This window comes from Eumetopias jubatus, unplaced genomic scaffold (genome assembly GCF_037043125.1).
Source record: "Eumetopias jubatus isolate StellerSeaLion01/CBP00866 unplaced genomic scaffold, mEumJub1_p1.0 scaffold_2, whole genome shotgun sequence".
Lineage (NCBI taxonomy): Eukaryota > Metazoa > Chordata > Mammalia > Carnivora > Otariidae > Eumetopias > Eumetopias jubatus.
Window position 1 is genome coordinate 8,188,677 of NW_028274808.1, and position 23,659 is coordinate 8,212,335.

The 23,659-nt window shown below is 35.8% G+C and overlaps 1 protein-coding gene across 3 annotated transcripts in view; it reads left to right on the plus strand.

The window, feature by feature from the left end:
• Nucleotides 1-372: 372 nt before the first annotated feature.
• The window catches only part of WDR17 (WD repeat domain 17), a 70,235-nt gene continuing 46,948 nt past the window's right edge, over nucleotides 373-23,659 (plus strand). For 2 of the 3 annotated variants that reach the window (XM_028099773.2, XM_088021364.1), the window contains exons 1-5: nucleotides 373-495; nucleotides 7,894-8,077; nucleotides 12,683-12,913; nucleotides 18,718-18,969; nucleotides 21,322-21,444. In XM_028099773.2, the coding sequence (XP_027955574.2) occupies nucleotides 373-495; nucleotides 7,894-8,077; nucleotides 12,683-12,913; nucleotides 18,718-18,969; nucleotides 21,322-21,444 (913 nt within the window). The remainder of the gene's footprint in view (nucleotides 496-7,893; nucleotides 8,078-12,682; nucleotides 12,914-18,717; nucleotides 18,970-21,321; nucleotides 21,445-23,659) is intronic. The other variant, XM_088021363.1, reaches the window with a different exon arrangement.

Sequence of the window (23,659 nt, forward strand, 5' to 3'; positions counted from 1 at the left end):
GTTTCATTAATCTGGCAAAGGGAAGGGACTTCTCCAGTGGCACTGAAGCCCTTTAGATAGAATATGCACCTTCTATTTCACTGTGGCCCCCATCACTCCTCTGGGATTCCCAGTCCTCGGCCAAGTGTTATTTGTTATTGATCATCTTCTAATCTCTTGCTTTTCAAATTTGAGTTACCTGCCTTGACGTCTCTAGACATTTGGGGATTTCAACTCTTATTCTCTGAAAGTATACATTGAGATTAATAGTCCTAGTAAAAATTTTTTTCAGGGCATAAAAATAAGGATTGATGAAGATAGCTTCAAAATAATTAAGTTTATTGAATAATGAAAATGACTGATATTTCTCCAAATTTGGTTTTCAAGGCAAACATGTCCCAGGTCAGGCAAGTGGGCCTGCTGGCTGCCGGATGTCAGCCATGGAACAAAGATGTATGTGCTGCCAGTGGAGACAGGTTTGCATACTGTGCCACCCTGGCCATCTATATTTACCAGGTAAAATATTATGAATGCTTTTTGATTTCTAATTTTATTAGGTAAAATTAATATTTAATACATATTTTAAAATCCCTGTTATAGGAAAGGCTTAAGTACTGTAATTTAATTGATACTTATATTTTGTTGCTGTTTATACTATATTGGTTTTAACAATTCAAGCTTTTCAAAAATGCTTATATCATAGTTTCAGATTATTAGAAAAATCTTAATTGATTTCATAAACCTTTATGTGCTGTTCATCAAAAAGAATTTCTTCAAGAATTAAAAGCTTCCAGTCTGTGAGGGGTGAGCAATTAGAATCTAATGCTTTTAAAATGTATTTCCGTATAAATAATTGGAATTCGTTTATTCATTTGTTTCAGACCTTGCTCAGTAGCATTTCATATGAGAAAATCAAAAGTTGAAGAATGTGGGTCATCCATTAGAGATCATTATATTAAAAACAGTACAGATAGAAAATACTTTGAGATATTCTTGAGATACAAACTTTTGCAACTCCTTTTTTTTCATGTCTGAATTCCGTCCAGACATCTCCCGTCAGTTCCCCGTCTATAGAGCCAATGGCCTTCTGAATTGCCCCCGTTACAAGTGCCATAAACATCTTAAGTGCAGGTCCATCTTTCTCCTCAAACCTGGAGTCAGCATTTCAGTGTGAGCAGCTCACCACTTACCTGAACCCCAGACGTGAGGGTTGGCTCTCTTTGGCTCCTCCTTCTCACCTCCTATCCTGGAGGTGACCAGGAGCAGTCCTAGCATTTTGTACATTTACAGCCTTCCCACCTAAACTATTATAATAGTCTCTTACTATCTTCTTCACCTCGACTTTGACTCCCTCTAATTTACACGTCGGTGTAGTCAGTCACCTGTAATGTAAAGCTGCGGTTTTCAGTCTTCAGCTGCTCCTCATTGCTCCATATTCACACCCAGACTTCATGGGGTGACATTGTTTCGCAGCGTCTTTCTCCATCTCCTCTCACCTTGTGCCCCGTGCAGACCATGCTAATTGTATTTTCCAGAACATCTCAGACTCTTTTATATCTTGTCTTTGCTTACCCTGATTTTTCCATTTGCCTGTGTTGCCTGTTTAGAGAGTGTTTTCTCATCTTTCAAATCTCAGCCCAAGTGTATAAATTCTTTTCCATATCCTGCTTTTTCCTCTTTCCTGTTAGCAAAAGACCTTAGAAAACGGACTGCCTCTCTGCCTGCTTCCGTTTACCAGAATCGGTCTTCCTCACCTTTGATTTCTCAAGTTACTCTGTACTCTCTGGAATTTGAAGGATACTCGTTAAATATTTTTTGAATGATATATTTTTTGTTGTTTTGAAACACCAATTCATTTCAGTTAATAGTGAAAAAAGTGATTGCATTATTCTGGAATAAAAATCCTTTTAATTACCAATAGTGTAGTTTATTGAAAATTTAAGAAATAATAGCATTAATCTATAAACCCATTAATTTTGCACAGTTTCAGGTTAGATTTTATGTAGTCCATTACTCAAGATTATAGAAACACCCAGCAGTCAACCTGAGTTTCAGTATAAGTCACGTTTTTTCACTTCCCATTGCCGCACGGAGAAGACAGCAGCAAGCCTGCTAATTGCTCCCTTTTTCCTCCCATCTGCCTCCTTTACACTTTGCCTGTCCCCATAAGCTTCTCACTCCCAAAGGTCTCCTACAAAATTTCTCCCTTAGTCTTAAGTCCCTAACTTCTTGCCTTCCTTTCAGAGAAGAAGAATGTATCAGTCTAGGTAAACTATGCCTCCAAGGAGTAAGGACAGTCAGAGAATGGATGAAGGCAGCACTTAATTTTTTTTTATGTTCACATGTGTCTTAAGTTTTATGATGACATTTTATGACTTGAATATTTAGGAAGATTGAGCTAAAATTATTAATATAAAAAACCTATGAAGAAAATTTATGTGTCATTAAAGACGGAAACCAATTAAAAATCACCCTGATTTAGAAATTAAAACAGATAAACTCAGGTGACAGTTCATTACAGAGTTCACTGTAAAACCTTGTTTCAAAGTATGCAAATGGAAAATTACATTTATATTAAATGGGGACATTAACATTCAACTTGCATTAATCAGTATTTTTTAAATGTCATTGTCTAAATTGAACAGTGCTTTGAAAATTATGCTACATAAATATAAAATGTTATAGTTATTTCCAAAGGGAATAGTTATTAAATCATACCTAGCGTTAATGTACAGTCAGAGTCTTAATAGTCTGTCACAATCTGTATAATGATGCCGAGGTATTATCACATCTGTCTGAACTATTAAATGATATTTGTAAATGGGGTAAGAATTTTTCCTTTGACCATTGAATTGTAATGCAATAATATATTGTATTAACTACTCTAAAAATGATTTATGGTCCAACTTAATGTAATAGTACAGACTCATAATACTGAATTGTAAATATAATAGGAATGTGTTAATAAATTAATCCCTGTAAGTATTCTATATTATGCTTAAGATACTACTTGGATGATTTGTATAGTAAAGCCAGTGAAGATCATTGATATGCAACATAGCTTCTTCATGTATTTATTGTATGTATAGACTCTTCCACTGAATTTCTAACTTATATAGCAGTTTTTTCTGTTAGATACATTAGACACACTCACAGTATTTACCATAGATAAACTTAAATCACTGAATAACTTAAAACTTACAAATCTATTCCTAAATGTACAGAAAATGTACTTATATATTTAAACAGGCCAACTTAAGATTATTATAACTGCAATACTAATCAGATGAAAACTCCACTGGTACTTGGTTATCTCTAGTAATATTTTCATCTGAAGTTGTTCAGGAATAGCTAAAGTTCAAGTAGTAAGAGATATAGAAATTATAGAAGGGAAAACCTTAGGAAATAATTAGGTCATTTGTCAAAATTTTATATAAAGATGTTCGCTACAGCATTTTTTGTGGTAGCAGAAGTTAAAAGTTGCTTAAATGGTAAACAATAGCGTAATGGCTCATTTTTTTTCAATAATATTAACTGAATCTCTTCTGTTGGCCAAGTATCACTAGGCACTAGGAATGAAACTATGAACAAAGCAGGCAAATTCTCACTGAATTCATATTCTTAGTAAGGACAGGAGGCAGGGAGAGGTCATTAAACAAACAAAAAAATAAATAAATGTTTCAGGAAGAAATGTGTTCTACAAAGGATATAAAAAGAGGTAATATGTTAGAGTCATTTACACCAAAAACAAAAGCAACAAAAACAGGTAGGACTACATCAAACTAAAAACCTTCTGCACAGCAAAGGAAACCATCAATAAAATGCAAAGGCAGCCCACTGAATGGGAGAAAATATTTGCATATCATATATCTGATAAGGGGGTAATATCCAAAACATACAAAGATCTCATATGATACAATACCAAATTTAAACAAATGATCTGATTAAAAAATAGGCAGAGGATTGGAATAGACATTTTTCTAAAGAATATTTACAGATGGCCAACAGACACATGAAAAGAAATCTCAGCATCACTCATCACCGGGGAAACGCAAATCAAAACCACACCGAAATATCACCTCATACGTATTAGGATGGCTATTTTCAAAAAGACAAGGAATAACAAATGTCAGGGAGGATGTGGAGAAAAGGGAACCCTTGTGCACTGTTGATGGGAATGTATATTGGTGCAACCACTGTGGAAAACTCTGTGGAGGTTTCTCAAAAAATTAAAAACAGAACTACCATATGATCTTGCGATTCTACTTTTGAGTGTTTATGTGAAGGAAATGAAAGCACTAATTTGAAAGGATACATCCCATTTTCGCTGCAGCATAACTGAGACATGGAAGCAACCCCAGTGTCCATTGATGGAGGAACGGATAAAGAAAATGTGGTCTATATATGCATACAATGGAATCCTATTTAGCGATAAAAAGAAGGAAACCTTGCTATTTGCTACAACATGGATGGATCTTGAGGGCATTATGCTAAGTGAAATATATCAGAGAAAAACAAATACTGTATGATCTCACTTATATGTGGAATCTAAAACAAAACAAAACTGAATTCATAGATTCAGAGAATAGATTGGTGGTTGCCAGAGGTGGGGGTACGGGGGGTGAAATGGGTAAAGGGAGTCAAAAGCTACAAACCTCCAGTTACAAACTAAATGAGTCATGAGGATGCAATGTACAGCATGTTGAATGTAGTTAATAACACTGTATTGTATATTTGAAAGTTGCTCAGTGAGTAGATCTTAAAATCTACCACAAGAAAAAAAATTATAACTGTGTGGTGATTGTTAAGTAGGCTTATGTGATCATTTAGCAATATATGCAAATATCAAATCATTATGTTGTATACCTGAAACTAATATTATATGTCAATCCTATCTCAATTTAAAAAAAAGGATAGAATATGGGACAGGTTTTGGGGTGGGGGTGGGTGCATAAATTTATTTAGGTATTGTGGTCAGAAAATACCTTTGTCAAGAGGCATTTTTGAACTGAGACCTGGACAGGAAAGAATAAATAACCATGAGCAAATCGATGGGGAGAGCATTCAAGGCCAAGGGAACAGCAAACATAGGCTTTAAAGCAGAAATAATTGAAATAATTTTGCTGTAATAGAAAAACAGGAAGGTCAGAGTGGACAAGCAAGAATGCTATACCAAATGAGCCTTGCAAATAGCAGAGTTTCATAATGTAGGGCATCGAAGGCCGTGTTGCAATTAGGATTTTACTGCAAGTATATGGTTGAAGAATGAATGGTGTAATAAATAGTTAATATAATAACAGTTTGAAACACTCTTCCATAATACTGTGAAAGGTTCATTATTAAAAGGAAAAGCCAGGTACAACAAAATGGCATGTACTGTATAACCTCAAACATGTTGAAAATGCTAGAAAGAAAAATTCACTGATTAATGAATGGCACATTTACAAAGGAAATAGGAAAATTAGGCTGTTTCTTTTTTTCGCTTACATACAAGACCACAACATAATGCCCCATCCAAGAAGCAATAACAGAAAATGGGCCCAGTGATATTGCTCTGCAGACTTTAGACATCTTAATAATATAATAATGAGCAGTTGGTTTATTTAACCCAATTTTTTTATTGAAGTATAGTTAACAGTCAACGTTATATTAGTTTCAGCTGTACAACATATTGATTCAGCCATTCTCTGCTTTACTCATGGTCATGACGTTAAGTGTCATCAACATCTGTTACGTTACACTGTTTTTACAGTATTACTGTCTATATTCCCCATGCTGGACTTTTCATCTCCATGAATTATTTATTTTATTTATTATTTATTTATTTTATAATAAATTATTTATTTCGTAAGTAAAGCTTGTACCTCTTAATCCCCTTTACCTATTTCACCCATCCCCCACCCACCTCCTCTCTGGCAGCCACCGGTTTGTTCTCCGTAGTTGAGTCTGGTTTTCTGTCTGTTGTTTGTTTTGATTTTTGGACTCTACATGTAAATGAAATGATATGATATTTGTCTTTCTCTGACTTATTTCACTTAACACGATACCTTCTACCTCCAATCGTGTTGTCACAAATGGCACAATTTCATTCTTTTTTGTGACTGGGTAATATTCCATCACACACACACTACATCTTCTTTATGCATTTATCGATGGGTACTTGAGTTGCTTACATATCTGGGCTATTGTAAATAATGCTACAATAGAAAGGGGTGCACATATCTTTCATAGGAGTGTTTTCATTTTCTCTGGGTAAATACCCAGTAGTGGAATTACTAGATTATGTGGTATTTCTATTTTTAATTTTTTGAGGCACTTCCATACTGTTCCCACGGTGGCTGTCCCAATTCACATTCCCACCACCAATAGTCTTTTTCTCCATATTCTCACCAACACTTGTTATTTCTTGTGTTTTTGATTTTAGCCATTCTGACAGGTATAAGATGATACCTCGTTGTGGTTTCGATTTGCATTTCCCTGCTGATGAGTGATGTTGAGTAATGTTAGCCATGTGTATATTTTCTTTGGAAAATGTCTATTTAGGTCCTCTGCCCATTTTTAATCAGATGATTTGCGAGGTTTTTTGGTATTCATTTTTAGAAGTTCTTTATATGTTTTGGATAGTAACTCCTTCCTGGGTATGTCATTTGCAAATATCTTCTTCCATTCCATAGGTTGCCTTTTCATTTTGTGACGGTTTCCTTCACTGTACAAAAGCTTTTTAATTTGGTGTGGTCCCAGTAGTTTATTTTCTTAGCCTAAATTTTTTCATTTAAATCTATTTGAAAAATTACAGAAAAAATATCCCCAAACCAAGGGTTTTTCTTCATAAATAGATATAGTTCTAAAAATATAATAAAGCTCTGAATTATTATGTACATTTAAATGTATATTTTTACTTGTTTAAAATTGTTTAATTTCAATTCTCTTATTTTTAAAAACTGATCTTTTTTCTGCTCATCATCACCTATCAGAGAAATGCAAATCAAAACTACAATGACATCTCACCTCACACCTGTCAGAATGGCTAAAATAAAAAAAGCACAAGAAAGCGAGCATGTGGAGGAAAAGGCACCCTCATGCACTGTTGATGGAAGTGCAAACTGGAGCAGCCACTGTGGAAAACAGTACGGAGGTTCCTCAAAAAGTTCAAAATAGAACTACCCTAGGATCTCTGGATCACGCCAATGGGTATTTACCCAAAGAATACAAGGACACTAATTCAAAGGGATGCATGCACCCCTATGATGATAGCAGCATTATTTATAATACCCAAACTATGGAAGCAGCCCTAGTGTCCATTGATTGATGAATGGGTAGAGAAGAAATATATATACAGTGGAATGTTATTCAGCCATAAGAACGAATGAAATCTTTCCATTTGCAACAACATGGGTGGAGCTACAGAGTATAATGCTAAGCAAAATAAGTTAGGAAAAGACATATACCATATGATTTCACACATATTTGGAATTTAAGAAACAAAACAAGCGAAGGGGAAAAATAAGAGAGGAAGAGACAAATCAAGAAATGGACTCAATTATAGAGAATAAGCTGATGGAGGAGAGAAGGGTGGGAGGGTGGGTGAAATAGATGATGGGGGTTACAAAGTGCGCTTGGGGTGAGCACTCGGTGATGTAGGGAGGTGTTGGATCACTGTATTGTACACCTGAACGTAACAGAACACTATTAGCTAACTGGAACTAAAATAAAAGCCTAAAAAAATGATTTCTTTATATTGATTGACTACACTTAACACTTGAAAGTAGACCAAGGCTTGAAATGTGTTCATATCGTGTCATTAGGTTCACTAATTTTCATGTATGTAGCTTTTTAAAAATAATGTGATTATTAATGAAAAGTGTGTTATCTAAAAAGAAGCACTGAAATGTCTTATTTATATATTTTTTTTAGTTGGATCACCGTTATAATGAATTCAAACTTCGTGCAATTATGTCTGAACATAAAAAAACAATCACAGCTATCTCTTGGTGTCCACATAACCCTGATGTGTTTGCAAGTGGCAGTACCGATAATTTAGTGATCATTTGGAATGTTGCAGAACAAAAAGTCGTTGCTAAGCTCGACAATACAAAAGGTATATTTGTAACTGCGGTTTATTTTACTAAATGAAATTTTTTTATTTTTATTTTTAGTTTTTTAGATTTTTAAAATTTATTTGACAGAGAGAGAGACAGCGAGAGAGGGAACACGAGCAGGGGGAGTGGGAGAGGGAGAAGCAGGCTTCCCGCGGAGCAGGGAGCCCAATGCGGGGCTCGGTACCAGGACCCTGGGACCATGACCCGAGCCGAAGGCAGACGTTTAAAAACTGAGCCACCCAGGTGCCCCAACATATTTTATTTTAATAAGCAAATATTTTATTTAAATTAGCTCAGGTTTTAAAGTACTGCTTTTCAAACTTTCCAGTGCAAATCTATGTAAGAAATCTATGTAAGAAATTTCATATCTTGACTCATTGTACATATATATAAAACTGAAACAAAATTTCATGAAATATTTATACTTAGTACACCAATCAGTTAAAAACGGTCAATACCAAATGATTTCATTAATATGTAAATATAACAAAAATTCTCAAAATAAATATATAAATAATTGGTACAATTTTCTTAATGAGACAATTGGCCTAGCCTGTTCATTACTCTATTCCAATCTGAAACATACACTGACAGTGTTACGCATGTAATCAGGGCCCTGCTGAGTTGGTTTCTCTCCTTTATTTTTAACTGGGTCAAGATAGAAGTCCTAGTTCACACAAGTAGGTCTTAGTGAATTGAATATTATTACACTCTTTCTAGCTAGCCTCTTACCCCATGATAATGATGAAGTTACCATTTTTCTGTGTTAGAGGTCGCAATAATTCAGTCCCTTTTTTTAAAAGATTTATTTATTTATTTATTCATGAGAGAGAGAGAGAGAGAGAGAAGCAGAGGGAGAAGCAGGCTCCCCGCGGAGCAGGGAGCCCGATGCGGGACTCGATCCCAGGACCCCTGGATCATGACCTGAGCCGAAGGCAGACGCTCAACCATCTGAGCCACCCAGGTGCCCAGTTCAGTCCCTTTTTCAGTGCCAGGGGTGTCTCAGTTATTAATTACGATTTTACGAGCTCCTGCTGGATGTGTTTTTCATGGGCAGTTGTTCCTGTAACAATTACTGGTTATAACTTTGAGACAGAACGCTAAGATGTGACAGTCTCGCTAACTTTATTTTGTTCAGTTTCTTTATAATGTTCTTTTCAGTATGTAGCAACAATATTGAGAATTCATAGGCAATTATATGTCAGTCTTGCTTCCCAGATAATAATAATGCCTTTTGGAACCTTTGGATATGCTCAGTATACTTAGTATATTTCTTTTTCCTTGTCTTTTCAAGTTTAGGTCATTAGGAATGTTGAAAATACCAGTAAAATAAACCAATTTTGTTATATAACTTTCATCTTAAAAAAAAGCATTTGCCAAACAAGGTTAATTTTTCAACTAGAAAAATGTGAATCTCATTCCCAAGCTCATATAACCTGCTGCTTATTTTCACTTGCAACAACCACTGAGCTTCAGTATTAGTGTGTAGTTTACTCCAATCCCTGAGCAAAAATATTTTTAAAGTCAACTTTATTCAGTGAGCTTCCATTAATGTAACGGTTTTCCTTAAGGTTTTCAATACATCAATGAGAAAAAGCCAAAATACTTTTGGTACAAGGCTTTGTGATGTGTAAACAGCAATTGATAGCCTCAACCAAGATTTTTCATGTTTTTCTAGTCATACCTGTTTCTCTACCAATCACAAATCCTACAGGTTTTTCCACTATTGCTTTTAACAGTCAATAGTACATTTTCTCAATGCTTTATATTCAGCTTTATGTGAAATTAATTTTAGGTAACACAGTAAATACTCCTTAAATGCTACATGATATCCTTGTTCTTATGAAGTTGTCACACAAAATCTATACTAGACTATAACTGCATAGTAACATTTTCTAAAAGTTATGGTAGGTACAGATTAGACAGTATATTATTGTGTTATCACCTAGTTTATCAACTGATTTGTCATCAAACACCATATGCATCACATCTTTTCATAATGGAAGAGTTTTTTATTCATTAGCTGTGTGCACCATAGCTTTTTTTGCCACAGAGGATACAATTAGATAAGACTTTCATTCGCTGAATCATTGAACATTATATCAAAAACTAATGATGTACTATACCTTGACTAATTGAATTTAAATTAAAAAATAGCTAAATCCTAAAAAAGGCTTTTTCATTAGCATTTGTAGAATTATTAAATAATTATGCTAACAGTTTTGATCACTTTTACATATTTTTCCTCTCCTTATGTATTTTCCTTTCCTTTGAAAATTTTCAGAGGCTTCACAATAAGTTCCTCATGCCATTTCTAAATATCTTCTTAATTTGAAAATTGAAAGCTATATTTGCAAAAAAATTACAAATATTTTGGTTATTTTCATTGTAAGTAATTCCCTTTGAAATGTCTTAGATTCTGTTTCTTCTTTTCAGAATCCAGCTTAAGCAAAGTAGAAATTTGCATTTAGTCAACCTTTTTTAAAAATCAATATTAGAACTTGAACTTGCCTCTGTATTTTATATTTCATTATTCTGTTTTCCACAGTAATAAAAATTTTATTTAAAACAAGTATTTGTTTAAATGTAAAATGTTAAAATTATCATAAGGTTGAAAAATATCACACTTGATAATATCCTTTCAGAAAAAACACCCCAAAACATTGTTCCCAATGGATAATAGTACTACCTACCCATCTTACAATATTTTGGGGAGAATTAAATGAGTTGATATTTTATAGAGTTCTTAGAAGTACTTAGAAATAATAAACCATTCTAGAAGCCTTTTCTGTTTCAACTATATGACATTGTTTCTGGTCCCTTCTCTTCCTTGCTGCCTCTCTGGAAACATGCATCAGAGAGCCCGCGTTCTAGTGGCTTTCTTCAGGTGTGCGATGGTAGTTTGACCCATTCAGGGTATCTCATCCCTTATTGGGAAATTCTACTTCTGTTAATGTATTCTAAAACCACACATTTTTTTAAAGTTTTTTTTTTTTTTTTTTTATTTGACAGAGAGAGCATAAGTAGGCAGAACGGCAGGCGGAGGCAGAGGGAGAAGCAGGCTCCCCGCTGAGCAGGGAGCTCTATGCAGGGCTTGATCCCAGGACCCTGGGATCATGACCCAAGCCGAAGGCAGCAGCTTAACCGACTGAGCCACCCAGGTGCCCACCACATCAGCTTTTTATTGGTCTTATTCATGGACTCATTCATTCCTTCTGTAAATATTTATGGAGTTACCATTTTATGTCAGGCCCTGAACTAGGCGTTAGGCTTCTGGTTTCTGCCTCTTGGAGCATTAAGGACACAAATTGAATGTACTGTCAATGAACAACTTTCAACTCTGTATCTTTGTTTACAGCACTTCCTCTTCCTGGGAAATACTACTTATCCCATACGTTAAACTCTGCTGCTTCCTCAAAGTATAATTCAAATCCAGCTTCTTTTCAGGACAGTTGCCCAACAGTTCACAAACCTTTCTGTATGTCACAATCATTTGGAAAACCTTGTTTTTGTTTTTAAGATTTTATTTATTTGACAGAGAGAGAGCACGAGCACAAGAAGGGGAAGCAGGAAGAGGGAGAGGCAGGCTCCCCGCTGAGTAAAGAGCCTGATGAGGGGCTCGATCCCAGGACCCCGGGATCATGACCTGAGCCGAAGGCAGAGGCTTAACCAACTGAGCCACCCAGGCGCTCCTGGAAAACCTTGTTACAAATAGATTCCTGGGCCCTAATTCCATATGATCTGATATGCATATTCAGTTTGCTGATTCTGATGCATTTGTTTAAAGTATCTGTGTTGGGAGATTCATAATCTCTGTCTTGAGTTATAAATTTACCGTGACACTTATTTTATATATGATTTATTTGATCACAGTAATAGTGAGGGGAATACAATTAACTTTTGTATGTCTTCTGTAGTTTAAAAGGGTCTTTTACATGCATTATTATATTTCCTTTCTTAATATTCATGTGGAATATGTGTCCAGCTACTTTTGGTTATATCCATTTTATAGATGAGAAGACAGGTTTAAGAGATAAAATTACTTGTTTAGTTCATCTGAAGCAGCACTAAGATTTGAATCTAAACCCTGATAAAACATAGATTGTAGCATTAATTTTACTGTTATTAAATCCCTTTAGTTGCATTTAACTTTTCATTTATATAATCCTTAGCTTCCCAAGATATTATATTTATATCTTATATTTAAGATCCTTTAAAGCAGGAATTGTATACCATATTAACTTGTATACTGAGAATGCCTACGAGTCTACACAAAAACTCAGTAAGAATTTATTGCTTTACTATGTAGTTTCTGAAAGAAAAAACTGTGTAAATGTCTGCATCTATGAAGCATATTATGATAATTAGTAGTTTTAAACCTAATGAGGTACTTTTCCTTTCATTATGGAAGCACACTACATATGTTGCCTATAGTCTTTAGGGTCACTTTATAAGTCCGACTCCCAGCTAGGAAGGTAGTAATATTTTTTTAAATGACAAGCCTGTTCTTTAAGTTGCTTTAGAAATGTGCAGTGGAAATACTATTTAATGGTATATCTTCTTTCTCACGGCTCTATTACGTATCTGTATTTTATTTCTTCTAGGGATGCCTGCCTCTCTTAGCTGGTGCTGGAATGCAGGTGACGCCGTGGCATTTGTTTCCCACAGAGGACCACTATTCATTTGGACCGTCTCAGGCCCAGAGAGTGGGGTGACTGTGCACAAGGAAGCGCATGGCTTCTTGTCTGATATCTCTGTATTCAGATGGCACACCCAGAAAAAGGGAAAAGTTGTATTTGGTCATATTGATGGAAGTCTGTCAATTTTTCAGCCAGGTAAGAATTTAATTTAGTCAAGTTTCTTTTTCTTACCTTATGTAATTTCTTGTTTACACAGCATACAGCCAAAGTTCACAGTATTTTAATTTTAATATAATAGTTGTGCAAATAATATCCAGCACCATGAAGTAAGTTTTATTGTAATATATTTAACTCAGCTGTGCAGATTGTACTTTGAGTTAACCCAAATCCAGTCATTTGCCCCATATTTTTACTTTAAGTCAATTGTTTATTTCTGTACATTTACTCAGAAAATGACCTGAATGAATAAGGACATACAGCAGAGGAATATGATGACTTACTAATACTACTCAAAAATATTTTCCCACCTGCTTGTAAAATACCATTGTGATGCCATAGGTCCTTAGCAAAGACTTTGAACTTGAGATAGAAAGGAACAATAAATCTTTGGATTCTTCCATCAGTTAATTAATCTAGCTGAATGAACGGGTCTGAGGAACTAATTTATGTTTATTTTTTCAATTTAAACAATGATAAAATGTGTAATGGGGAAATCTGAAAATTACCAGAATAGCTCTCCACTCAAAAGTAGTATGGCTACCGTTTGAAAAACATGCTTTTAGCCATCTGGCATCTCTGTTGATGTATGTGACTCCTGACTTGCTAGATAGATGGATAAAAGTGCTTTTTAGGACTAAGATCACTACTTTCACAAAATGTATCACATCCAATTTATCTGAAACTAATAGAAGAAAAAAGAAATTGAAGTTGAACAAAAGAAATTATAAAAATTTGAATAAATATTTCTTTCTAACGTTAAAAAAATGATATATTTGATAATTATATTATGTGGAATTTCAGAAACAAGGCAGAGGATCTTAGGGGAAGAGAGGAAAAAATGAAACAAGATGAAACCAGAGACTGAGACAAACCTTAAGAGACTCTTAATCTCAGGAAACAAACTGAGGGTTGCTGGCGAGGTGGGGGGTGGGAGGGATGGGGTGGCTGGGTGATGGACACTGGGGAGGGTATGTGCTATGGTGAGCGCTGTGAATTGTGTAAGACTGATGAATCACAGACCTGTACCCCTGAAACAAATAATACATTATATGTTAATTTAAAAAATATGTCAAAGGTGATGGGATATCACTCCCTGATTATATTATGTAGTAAAGATGAAGAGATTTTTTTCAGATGTAAAAATAAAATGATATATAAAACATTGATATTTTGGTGCCATTTTATCTCAAATACCTTTCAAACAGGATCTACTGTTTTACTTCTTAAAGAAAGATAATAATTAGACTTCTTTGCCACCTCCCCTCTGCTCTTTGCACGTATACCTGTTGCTCCTTCTGGTTATACTAATGCAACCTGGGGAGAGTTTTATCTGTTTGTTTTAAGTTGGAGTGGGGAGGGATCTGTGCTTGTTTTCCACTTCATTTGGATTTGTTGTCTCAGACACCCCCACCCAATCGGTTCTGTCCTCTGCATTGGAAGAAAATTCTGTAAAGTTGGTCATTAGGCTCATGGTTAAGTGACCTCATTCACAGACTTTCTCTGTTTGATCTGGTGCATACCACTTCTTTTCCCTCCTGAGTATTGATCGACAGCAGTCTTCCCCAGTCCCGGGGGGGGGTGGGGGGGTGGGGGGGTGGGGGTGGGATTTAGGGACAGTCAGGATGGCTGTGTGCTGTGTGGTCCCTCCTCTGGAGGAGGGGGAGGAACCAACCTCCTCTCTGCGGTCTGGGGGTGTAACCAGATCTTGTTAGGGACTCCCCACTACTCCCCAGCCAGCCTGCACCCTGAGGTTTCATAAGGATCGTGATACTTTATTTTTGAGGAGTCTGTGTGCTGCTGAGCTCTCAAGAGGATAATGAGGAGTGTGCACTTACTTTGGTCCAAATTTTATTCTAGATATTATTCATATTTCATAATTTGTCACTGTGACCATCTCTTTTTCATTGACTATGGCTTTCTTTTTTTGCTTTATTATCATTAGGCATTTTTTAAGTAGGTATTTTTGAATGTGTTAAGTCCTAAGACATTGAGACATTGTATCATATATCTAAAATATAAAACATTGAGACATTTTATGCTTATTCTGGCATTGAAAGGATAGGGAGGCATAAAGACCTCCTTTGCCCTCCCTTTTGTGGGTTTAAGTCAGAGTGGAATGTATAATATTTCAACATCTGGCCTGTGACTTCCAGAAGAGGCCATCATTTTCCCATAACTCATCTTCCAGTTATTAAATGAAGTAGTTTGTGCATCTCTACCTGTATCATCAAGTGTTATTTTTCTGGACCCACACATGGATTCATTTACTAGGGCTTACCCTAACAAAGTTCCACATACTGGGTGGCTTAGATCAACAGATGTGCTGTCTTGCAGTTCTAGAGACCAGAAATACGAAATCAAGGTGTCAGCAAGGCCCTCTGAAGGCAACAGACCTGTCTCTTAGCTTCTGGTCATTCCTTAGCTCGTGGCAGCCTAGCATCAGTTTTCAAATGGCATTCTCCCTGTGTACATGCAGGTCTCTGTGTCCAAATTTCTCTCTTTTATAAGGACAGTCATGCTGGATTATGGTTCACCCTCATGACGTCATCTTAATTTATCATCTGCAAATACCCTATTTCCAAATAAAGTCACATTCACAGATCCTTGGAGGTTGGGACTTCAACATCTTTTGGGGGGATACAATTCAACCCATAACAACCCCGTACAGACTTGTTGGCCTCATTTATTCCATAGGATGTTTAGCAATGAATATATACAAAACATTAGGAAAGGTATAATCCTGCCATGTATTTTCCTTTTGCATATACATGAGCTAACGGGTCATAAAGGAAATACTACTTTTTATTCTGATGTTACATTCTGCATTGTGAGTTTGAAGCTTTGAGACTGTTAGCATTAATACTGATGTTATACTTTTTACTTTTCCTAAGGAGTGGTCACCTTTAAATTCTTAATGACTTATTGGCACAACAGATTATTCTATCTCTATGTAACAAGATAGAATTTATATCCTCCAGGTTCTTGCAGGAGACTAAGACCTCAAGCTCTCTGCTGTCTGGTCTTTATCTCTCTAGAGAAAAAAAGGAAATATTCACGGAGGTGATGGTTGCTGGCTTTTATGCCTTCTCCCTTTCAGTCTGAAAAGCACCACTTTATTCTATATTTATGTATTGGATTTTCATGTAAAAATTCACAAATAGAGGATTCTAGAGCCAAATTCATTAGAAAACTGCTCTAGCTATTTAAAATTATAGTTTTGGACAAAGCTAGGTCATCAGAAATTTTTTTTATCTTCATAATAGAAATGTTTTCATTGAATTGACTTTGGTGTTATTCCAAGGATGTGCATTAGTCAAATTTGCATGGTTTTATTTTAGAAATGTTGATGATATTCCCTGTGTAATACTGCGTTCCCTTTTTGAAAACAACACGGGAGACCTGTATTTTTGGTCTCAGTTCTGGGAAAAGTGTTTCTCCTGAGCACATTTTTTTTTTTTGTCTTTTTGTTTTATTTTTTTCCTATGGACACGGTGAGTTATGTAACCTTTCATGATTTTTTTCTTCTTTGCTTTGGCCACTGGTTTCAAAATCAAAATTTGAATAGCTATGTGGATTATATGCTACCTCATTATTTCATTTTAATTTATTTTTTATTTTTTTTTCATTATTTCATTTTTAAACCCCAATTTTCCCTTGCCCTGGTTTTTGTTTATGTTTTTTTGGTTTGGTTTTTTGTTTTAAATTTTATTTATTTATTTAAAAGAGAGAGCAGATAGAGAATGCATAGAAGGTGGGGAGGGCAAAGGGTGAGGGAGAAGCAGACACCCCGCTGAGCAGGGAGCCTGATGTGGGACTCGTTCCATGACCCCAGGATCACGACCTGAGCCAAAGGCAGACCTTAACCAACTGAGCCACCCAGGCGCCCCTAGTTTTTGTTTTTTATGCAGAAATTATCAACCTTACCTTCTTATTGACTTACTCTTCTCAAATGCTTCTGTTGTATCTGACAACACAAGTTGCCTGATATTTGTATAATAAAATAGAGGTGCCTCTCTCTCTCACTATGTCTGTCTCTCTCTCTCAAATAAATAAAATCTAAAGAATTTTTTTTCAAAAGAAAAAATAAAATAGAACATAAATAAAAAGAAATAATATAAAATAATGAAAGTATTATCAGCTGTTCTAATGGTTGGCTGTAAAATTTTATAGATTTAGTTTTCTATTTTTTATAATAAAAATGTTGGTACTAGACAGAACAGAAAACAGTGACTGTAATTCATAATCATTTTGACAGAGCATGGGCTTTCAAGCAACATGATTTAGATACCATAGCATTTGCATTGCAGATTTTCCCACGTTTGTGTTGGTGTTGTTTTTATTTTTTTTCACATTCTGGGATATTTTTCATAAACCACTGATGTTGACTGGCACATGCAAATATCTGAAAATTACTTAAGAAATAGCTTTAGTGTAACTTAGGTTGATCATTTTTCTGTCTCTCTCTGACTTGTAATGATTTGCTATATTAATATTACTGTTTGTTAGATCAAATAGCAATTTAGCAGATGCTTATTTTGGGAAAGAAGCAGCAAACTTTTCTCGATGAGGATTTCAAAAATTTGATAAAGCCAAATAAAAGAAACATCACATGTACCTTCTATGATTTTACATGCAAAAATTCTAAATAAAATGTAAGATCAACATCATAAAGAATAATGTATTCTGACAAATTTAATTCCAACCCAGAAACTGTAAGGTTTTCAGTTCATTTTATAAGTAGCTTATATATCCAAGGAAATTTATTTTTTTGCTTCTATAATCTGATATGTTGAAAAACAGTAAGTAATGGTGATATTACAGAAGGAGCTATGGTATCTGTCAGTTGGGTTATTGTTTCATAAACACTTCGGGTGGCATTTATAATCCTCAGGAGGAGCTGGGTCTGTGAAGACTGTGGTGTCTGAACACCGTTGTCTTGCTGCCTTTCCTCGGAATGGGAGGCCAGCTAATTGGAGCCCCGTGTAATGTATCAGCAGAAGCATTTTTTTCCCCATTGCCAGTTGTGTCTAAATTTGGAAGGAACAAGAGGGTTGTTTGATAATCCTTTGCTTCATTTAATTCCACATGTTTTATGTCCCTATTTTTCTGGCCGCCTTATTTGTACTGGTTGTCGGGAGTGAGTTATACTTATGAGCACTGCTGTGATGCATGCGGAAGGGGGGACCGTAAATATTGACATGCTGCTTATAACAGGCCTCACCGTTCTTAGCACTTGAAGTGACTAACTCACTCTTTTACAAAACTCTACGAGCTAAGTATTGTTATGTTCTTCATTATACAAATAAAACACTGAGCCCACAAAGATTCAGCGTCTTGTCCAAGAGCACAGAGCTAGTTGGTGGTGGAACGAGGCTGTGCACCCAGGCAGTCGGCTGCAAAGTCTGTGCTTTTGACCACAACAGGATGTTCCTCTTGGTAAGCACTTCCCTATCCCCACACTGCTGCAGCTCGGTGGAAATTGTAGTTGATGACATGATCATGGGTATTGTTTATGTGCGTCTTTTTCTTTTGGCATTTCAGTAACAAATAAGAGAAACATTTAGGGCACCAGAGATGGCCAGAGCAGAGCAGTTCAGTCTGACTTTCATCTCGTCCCCCTGCACTCCTGTGTCACTTAGGACCTCTGCACACAAAGGCCAAATCTCTGTTCCCAGTACTCTCAGAGACCAGGGCTGTGCAAAGAGGAAATTACTACAACCTCAGTTGTTGATTTTCTTTTGAGCATTTTGTTTAAAATCTTTTTCTTTATATTTTAATAGGTAATAAAAGTCAGAAACATGTTCTGAGACCTGAATCTCTTGAAGGGACAGATGAGGAAGATCCAGTGACAGCCCTGGAATGGGACCCACTGTCTACTGATTATCTCCTTGTGGCTAATATGCATTTCGGAATTCGCCTGCTAGATTCGGAATCACTTTATTGCATAACAACATTTAATTTTCCCAGTGCAGCAGCTTCTGTTCAGTGCTTGGCCTGGGTTCCCAGTGCTCCTGGGATGTTTGTAACTGGGGGTAAGTTTACCCTATTCCCCAAAGTTTTAAATACGTTTATTCTCTGAGTCAGGGAAGTTATAGTCTTTTATTGGTTAATTTTGTATAAAATGTATTAATACCCAATACTATCATTTATTGTAGTAAATGCCTAGTTTACTTTTATTTATACTGTATGTCATTAACATAATGACAAATAAATATGACATTAAGTCCCAGTTTTCCAGGTTTCTGGTTATAAATTGGACTGTATTCTGTATGTGCACACATGTGCTCAGGTTTTTGTGTTTGTGTGTAGAGGACAGAGATAACTCAGTTTCAGTCATGGAAGGATGACGGTAAAAGTACTAACTAGAACAACAGTTGATCTAGATGGGAGCTCTTTTAGCCTCACTGATAGTTTGGACAGTCAGTGACCATGAGTACCTAGATAGACCAGGGCCTTTTCAATCTAAATTGGAAATGAAAGTGGGGTGTATCATCATGGCTTGAAAGGAAGCTCCTTCTTGGTTTCCCAGTCATGAGACAATTAGTAAAACTAAGAACTGGCAGGGGATGGGAAGATAAGGGCACTTAAGCGAGTAATTAGAAATTAAATAACTCCTTCTACTGGTTTCTTAGGATGCAGGAGAGAGGTCTCTGAAAAACTGAGTACTTTCAGCTACTGTATAAATACTTCCCGTGTTTGCTTCATTTGAAATAACAGAGTCTTTATCCTCACAACTGTCTTGAAGAAATTCTTTACTTCTTTAAGCGCTTACATTAGGCATGGATGTAGATGGAGTCTTACATATCTTAATTGCCTGTCATTTTGTACGATATAGTTAATGACAGGCATGAACATTTAAAATATATTATCATTATTCCTGAGTTAAAATTCACATGCCATAAAACTCAGCATTTTGTTTTTGCTTTTTAAAGATTTTATTTATTAGAGAGAGCACAAGCAGGGGGAGTGGCAGGCAGAGGCAGAGGGAGAAGCAGGCTCCCCGCAGAGCAGGGGGAGCCTGATGTGGGGCTCGATCCCAGGACCCTGAGATCATGACCTGAGCCGAAGGCAGACGCTTAACGACTGAGCCACCCAGGTGCCCAAAACTTTGAAGCATATGGTTCAGTGGTGTCTGTAGTCACAAAGGTGTACAACCATCACCATGACCTCACTGTGGGACATTTTGTCATGCCCCCAGTAGACTCGGTAGCTGGTAGCAGTCACTCTTCATGAACCCCTCTCCACAGCCCCAAGCGCACACGTGTGTGTATTTAACTGCTAACCTACATTCTATTTCTGTGGATGTACCTAGGCTGGACGTTCCATAGAAATGAAATCATTCAGTACAGGTGTCTGACCATAAAGTTTTCAAGGTTCATCCATGTTGTAGTGTGTATGACTATTTCATTCCTTTTCATGGATGAATAATATTGCATTGTATGGATATGCCAGATTTTGTTTATCCAAAACAGTTGACAGACATTTACCTTGTTTCCACTTTTTTGGCTTTTTTGCTATTGGAATAATGCCGTGCTGAATGTCGGTGTAGAGGTTTTTGTGTGGACATAATGTTTATCATTCTGTTGGGTATATGTGTAGGCGTATAGATGCTGAGTCATATGGTAACTGTTTAATCACTGGAGGAACTGCCAGAATGTTTCCCAAAGCAGCTTCTATATAATAGGTGGGATTTTCAGGAAGTGGGGGAGCTTTCTAGTTGGTCTTTTGGTATGTCAGGCAGTCCTGGTTGCAGGTGAGCAAAGGGGCAGTTTACGTACATTTCAAAAGACAAAATATTATTTAATGTTAGAGGTGGAAAGTTTTTTGTAGCTGGCTTCCCTAGAGCAAGGGTGTCAGTGGGGTGCTTTTTTTGTGATCAAACTCTAATAATGACCTTTGTAGGGGAAAGCTGCCAAAGCAGGCAGTTGTTCATCCTAGGAAAGGATTTGGAACAGAAAAAAAGCAAAATAAGCCAAACATTTAAAGGATGAGTAGTATTTCACCTGTTTCTTTGGGTTATTGTACGATATTGTTTGAAGAATGTCAGTAAGTGGTGCTAAAAATCTTGCAAGTTAGGGGCATCCGGGTGGCTCAGTCATTAAGCGTCTGCCTTCAGCTCAGGTCATGATCCCAGGGTCCTGGGATCGAGCCCCGCGTCTGGCTCCCTGCTTGGCGGGAAGCCTGCTTCTCCCTCTCCCCTCCCCCTGCTTGTGTTCCCTCTCTTGCTGTGTCTCTCTCTGTCAAATAAATAAATAAAAAAATCTTTAAAAAATAAAAAAATAAAAATCTTGCAAGTTAAAGTTTTTGTTACTACTTTTATGTCTGGGCATTTTATGTTTCAAATAAAACTAGTTAATATAATGCTTTTTTCTTGATCTGACTAGATTCTCAAGTGGGGGTTTTGCGCATTTGGAATGTTTCAAGAACAACACCTATTGATAATTTTAAATTAAAGAAAACAGGGTTTCACTGCTTACATGTACTTAATTCTCCTCCAAGAAAAAAGTGTAAGTAAAAAATCATCAAAATTTAATATTTTAAAATGTCAGATTTACTGGTATCAAATAAAATGACTGATATAATGATATAAACATACCAACTGAACATAGTGAAAAAAATTTACAATGTATGTTAACCTACTGGAAATTAAATAAAATCTTTAAAAGAAAAGGAAAAAAAATAAACACATCAAATACTATATGCTACTGAAAAGCAGGTTTTAAAAAATGGCCTTTGACAATATGTGAACTAAAGAGCTCTCAAGGCCACATAATATCTAATATTACTAGGTTGAAAATATTTAGAGCCAAGTTACATTTTTAAAATGCTAATAAAGGAGGATATTAAGATAATTTCAAATTATCTACATGGGGAAAATGAAGCAATGATTTTGGTGAAAATAAGAAATATCAAGAGTAATAGATCAAATAAAATTGATCTGAACTAGGAGACTTTATGTTTTAAGTGTGGCTCCTTTACAGTCTGGAGGGTTTATAACAAAGTTGAAATAACCTAAATATTTGAAATATAGGATCTGGAACATATATTCCATGGTTGAATACCAGATGTCACTGATTAGTAGTTGCTATTTTGGATATTCTTTATTTTTGTCTACTTTCTTTTCTGATTACCTTTTATTGCTTCTCTAATCAAGAAAAAAATAATAAAATACACCTAAGCAATAAAGGAAAGACTCTGGAATTTGGGGGGAGGTTTAGAATTTGAATTTTTCTTAAACATGAGAGAAAGAGATTGGCTTCCTAGTAAGCCAGTCATGATTACTCAGTGTGGCTGGTAGTGCTTTCATTTTTGTGTGGATCATAGAAAAACACGGGGTGGGGGACTTAGTGATTGAGCAATCAAGAGTTACTCCTCCTTACTCACTACTGTTTATCTTTATAATATACTAAATAATTAGCAAGAGCTATTCATTTTTTTAGTGTCTATTTTTTTATTTTATTTTTTTCTTTTCAATTTTTTAATTTAATTTCTGGTTAGCTAACACACAGTACAATATTGGTTTTAGGGGTAGAATTCAGTGACTCATCACTTACAGATAACACCCAGTACTCATCACATCAAGTGCCCTCCTTAATACCCATCACCCATCTAGCCCATCCCCCACTGACCTCCCCTCCATCAACCCTCAGTTTGTTAAGAGTCTCTATGGTTTGTTTCCCTCTCTTTCCCCCCCTTCCCATATGTTCATCTGTTTTGTTTCTTAAATTCCACATATGAGTGAAATCATATGATACTTGTCTTTCTCTGGCTGACTTATTTCACTTAGTATTATACTGTCTAGTTCTATCCATGTCATTGCAAATGGCAAGATTTTGTTCTTTATGATGGCTGAGTAATATTCCATACATACACACACTCACACACCCCGCAAGGGGCTATTCAAAGTAATGTTATTTCGGTTGCAAATTTAGTATCGAATTTAGTGGGCAATGGCAAATAGGGGACAATCTCTGTGTTTGAACCTCCAGGCTTTCCACAAATTTAAGCTTTTCTGTGGCATCCTAATAGTTCCAAATCCTGGAAACTGGAGGGTATAGAAACATTAGGGCCAGAGAAGTAATATGCTGGAGGTTAGTGTATTGTTTATGTATCCTGTATTTTTTTAAGTTCTTAGTTTCTTTGTTTAGTTGCTATCATGGGATGACTGAAATTTTATAGATTCTCTTCTTTCTTGTATTTTTTTTTCTTATTACAAGAGTAGCCTCTGCCCATTAGAGGAAAAACCAAAAATACAAAGAAGCACATACCAATCTTGTCATTATTAAGCAAATCCTTTCAGGATACCTATTATTAGACAAAGATGCTTTTTTCCTCCCAATTTTTTAAAGTAACAAAGTGTGAAATAAGAAAAATTATGTGAAAATGAAAAATTTTAGATGTAGACATACACACCAAATCCTTTAAAAAGATAAATGACAGATACATAGGTGCATATAAGGTATCAACACCACCCATAATGTCAACAAATTAAAATATTAGAGGAACCAGCCATGGAAGATGCTAATTTTAATGAAACTGTCAGCAGTAATTTATTGAACCAAATGCCTCTTTTGTTATTAGTAGTTTATGCTAGTTTGGACTTCTGTCGTTCTCAGATTCTGAGAAATGAGTGTTATCCAAATGAATGCAATAAGGAAGACTTTATTATATTTGGATCAAAAAGAATTTATTGGGAAATATTCATCTGTATTCTACTATGTA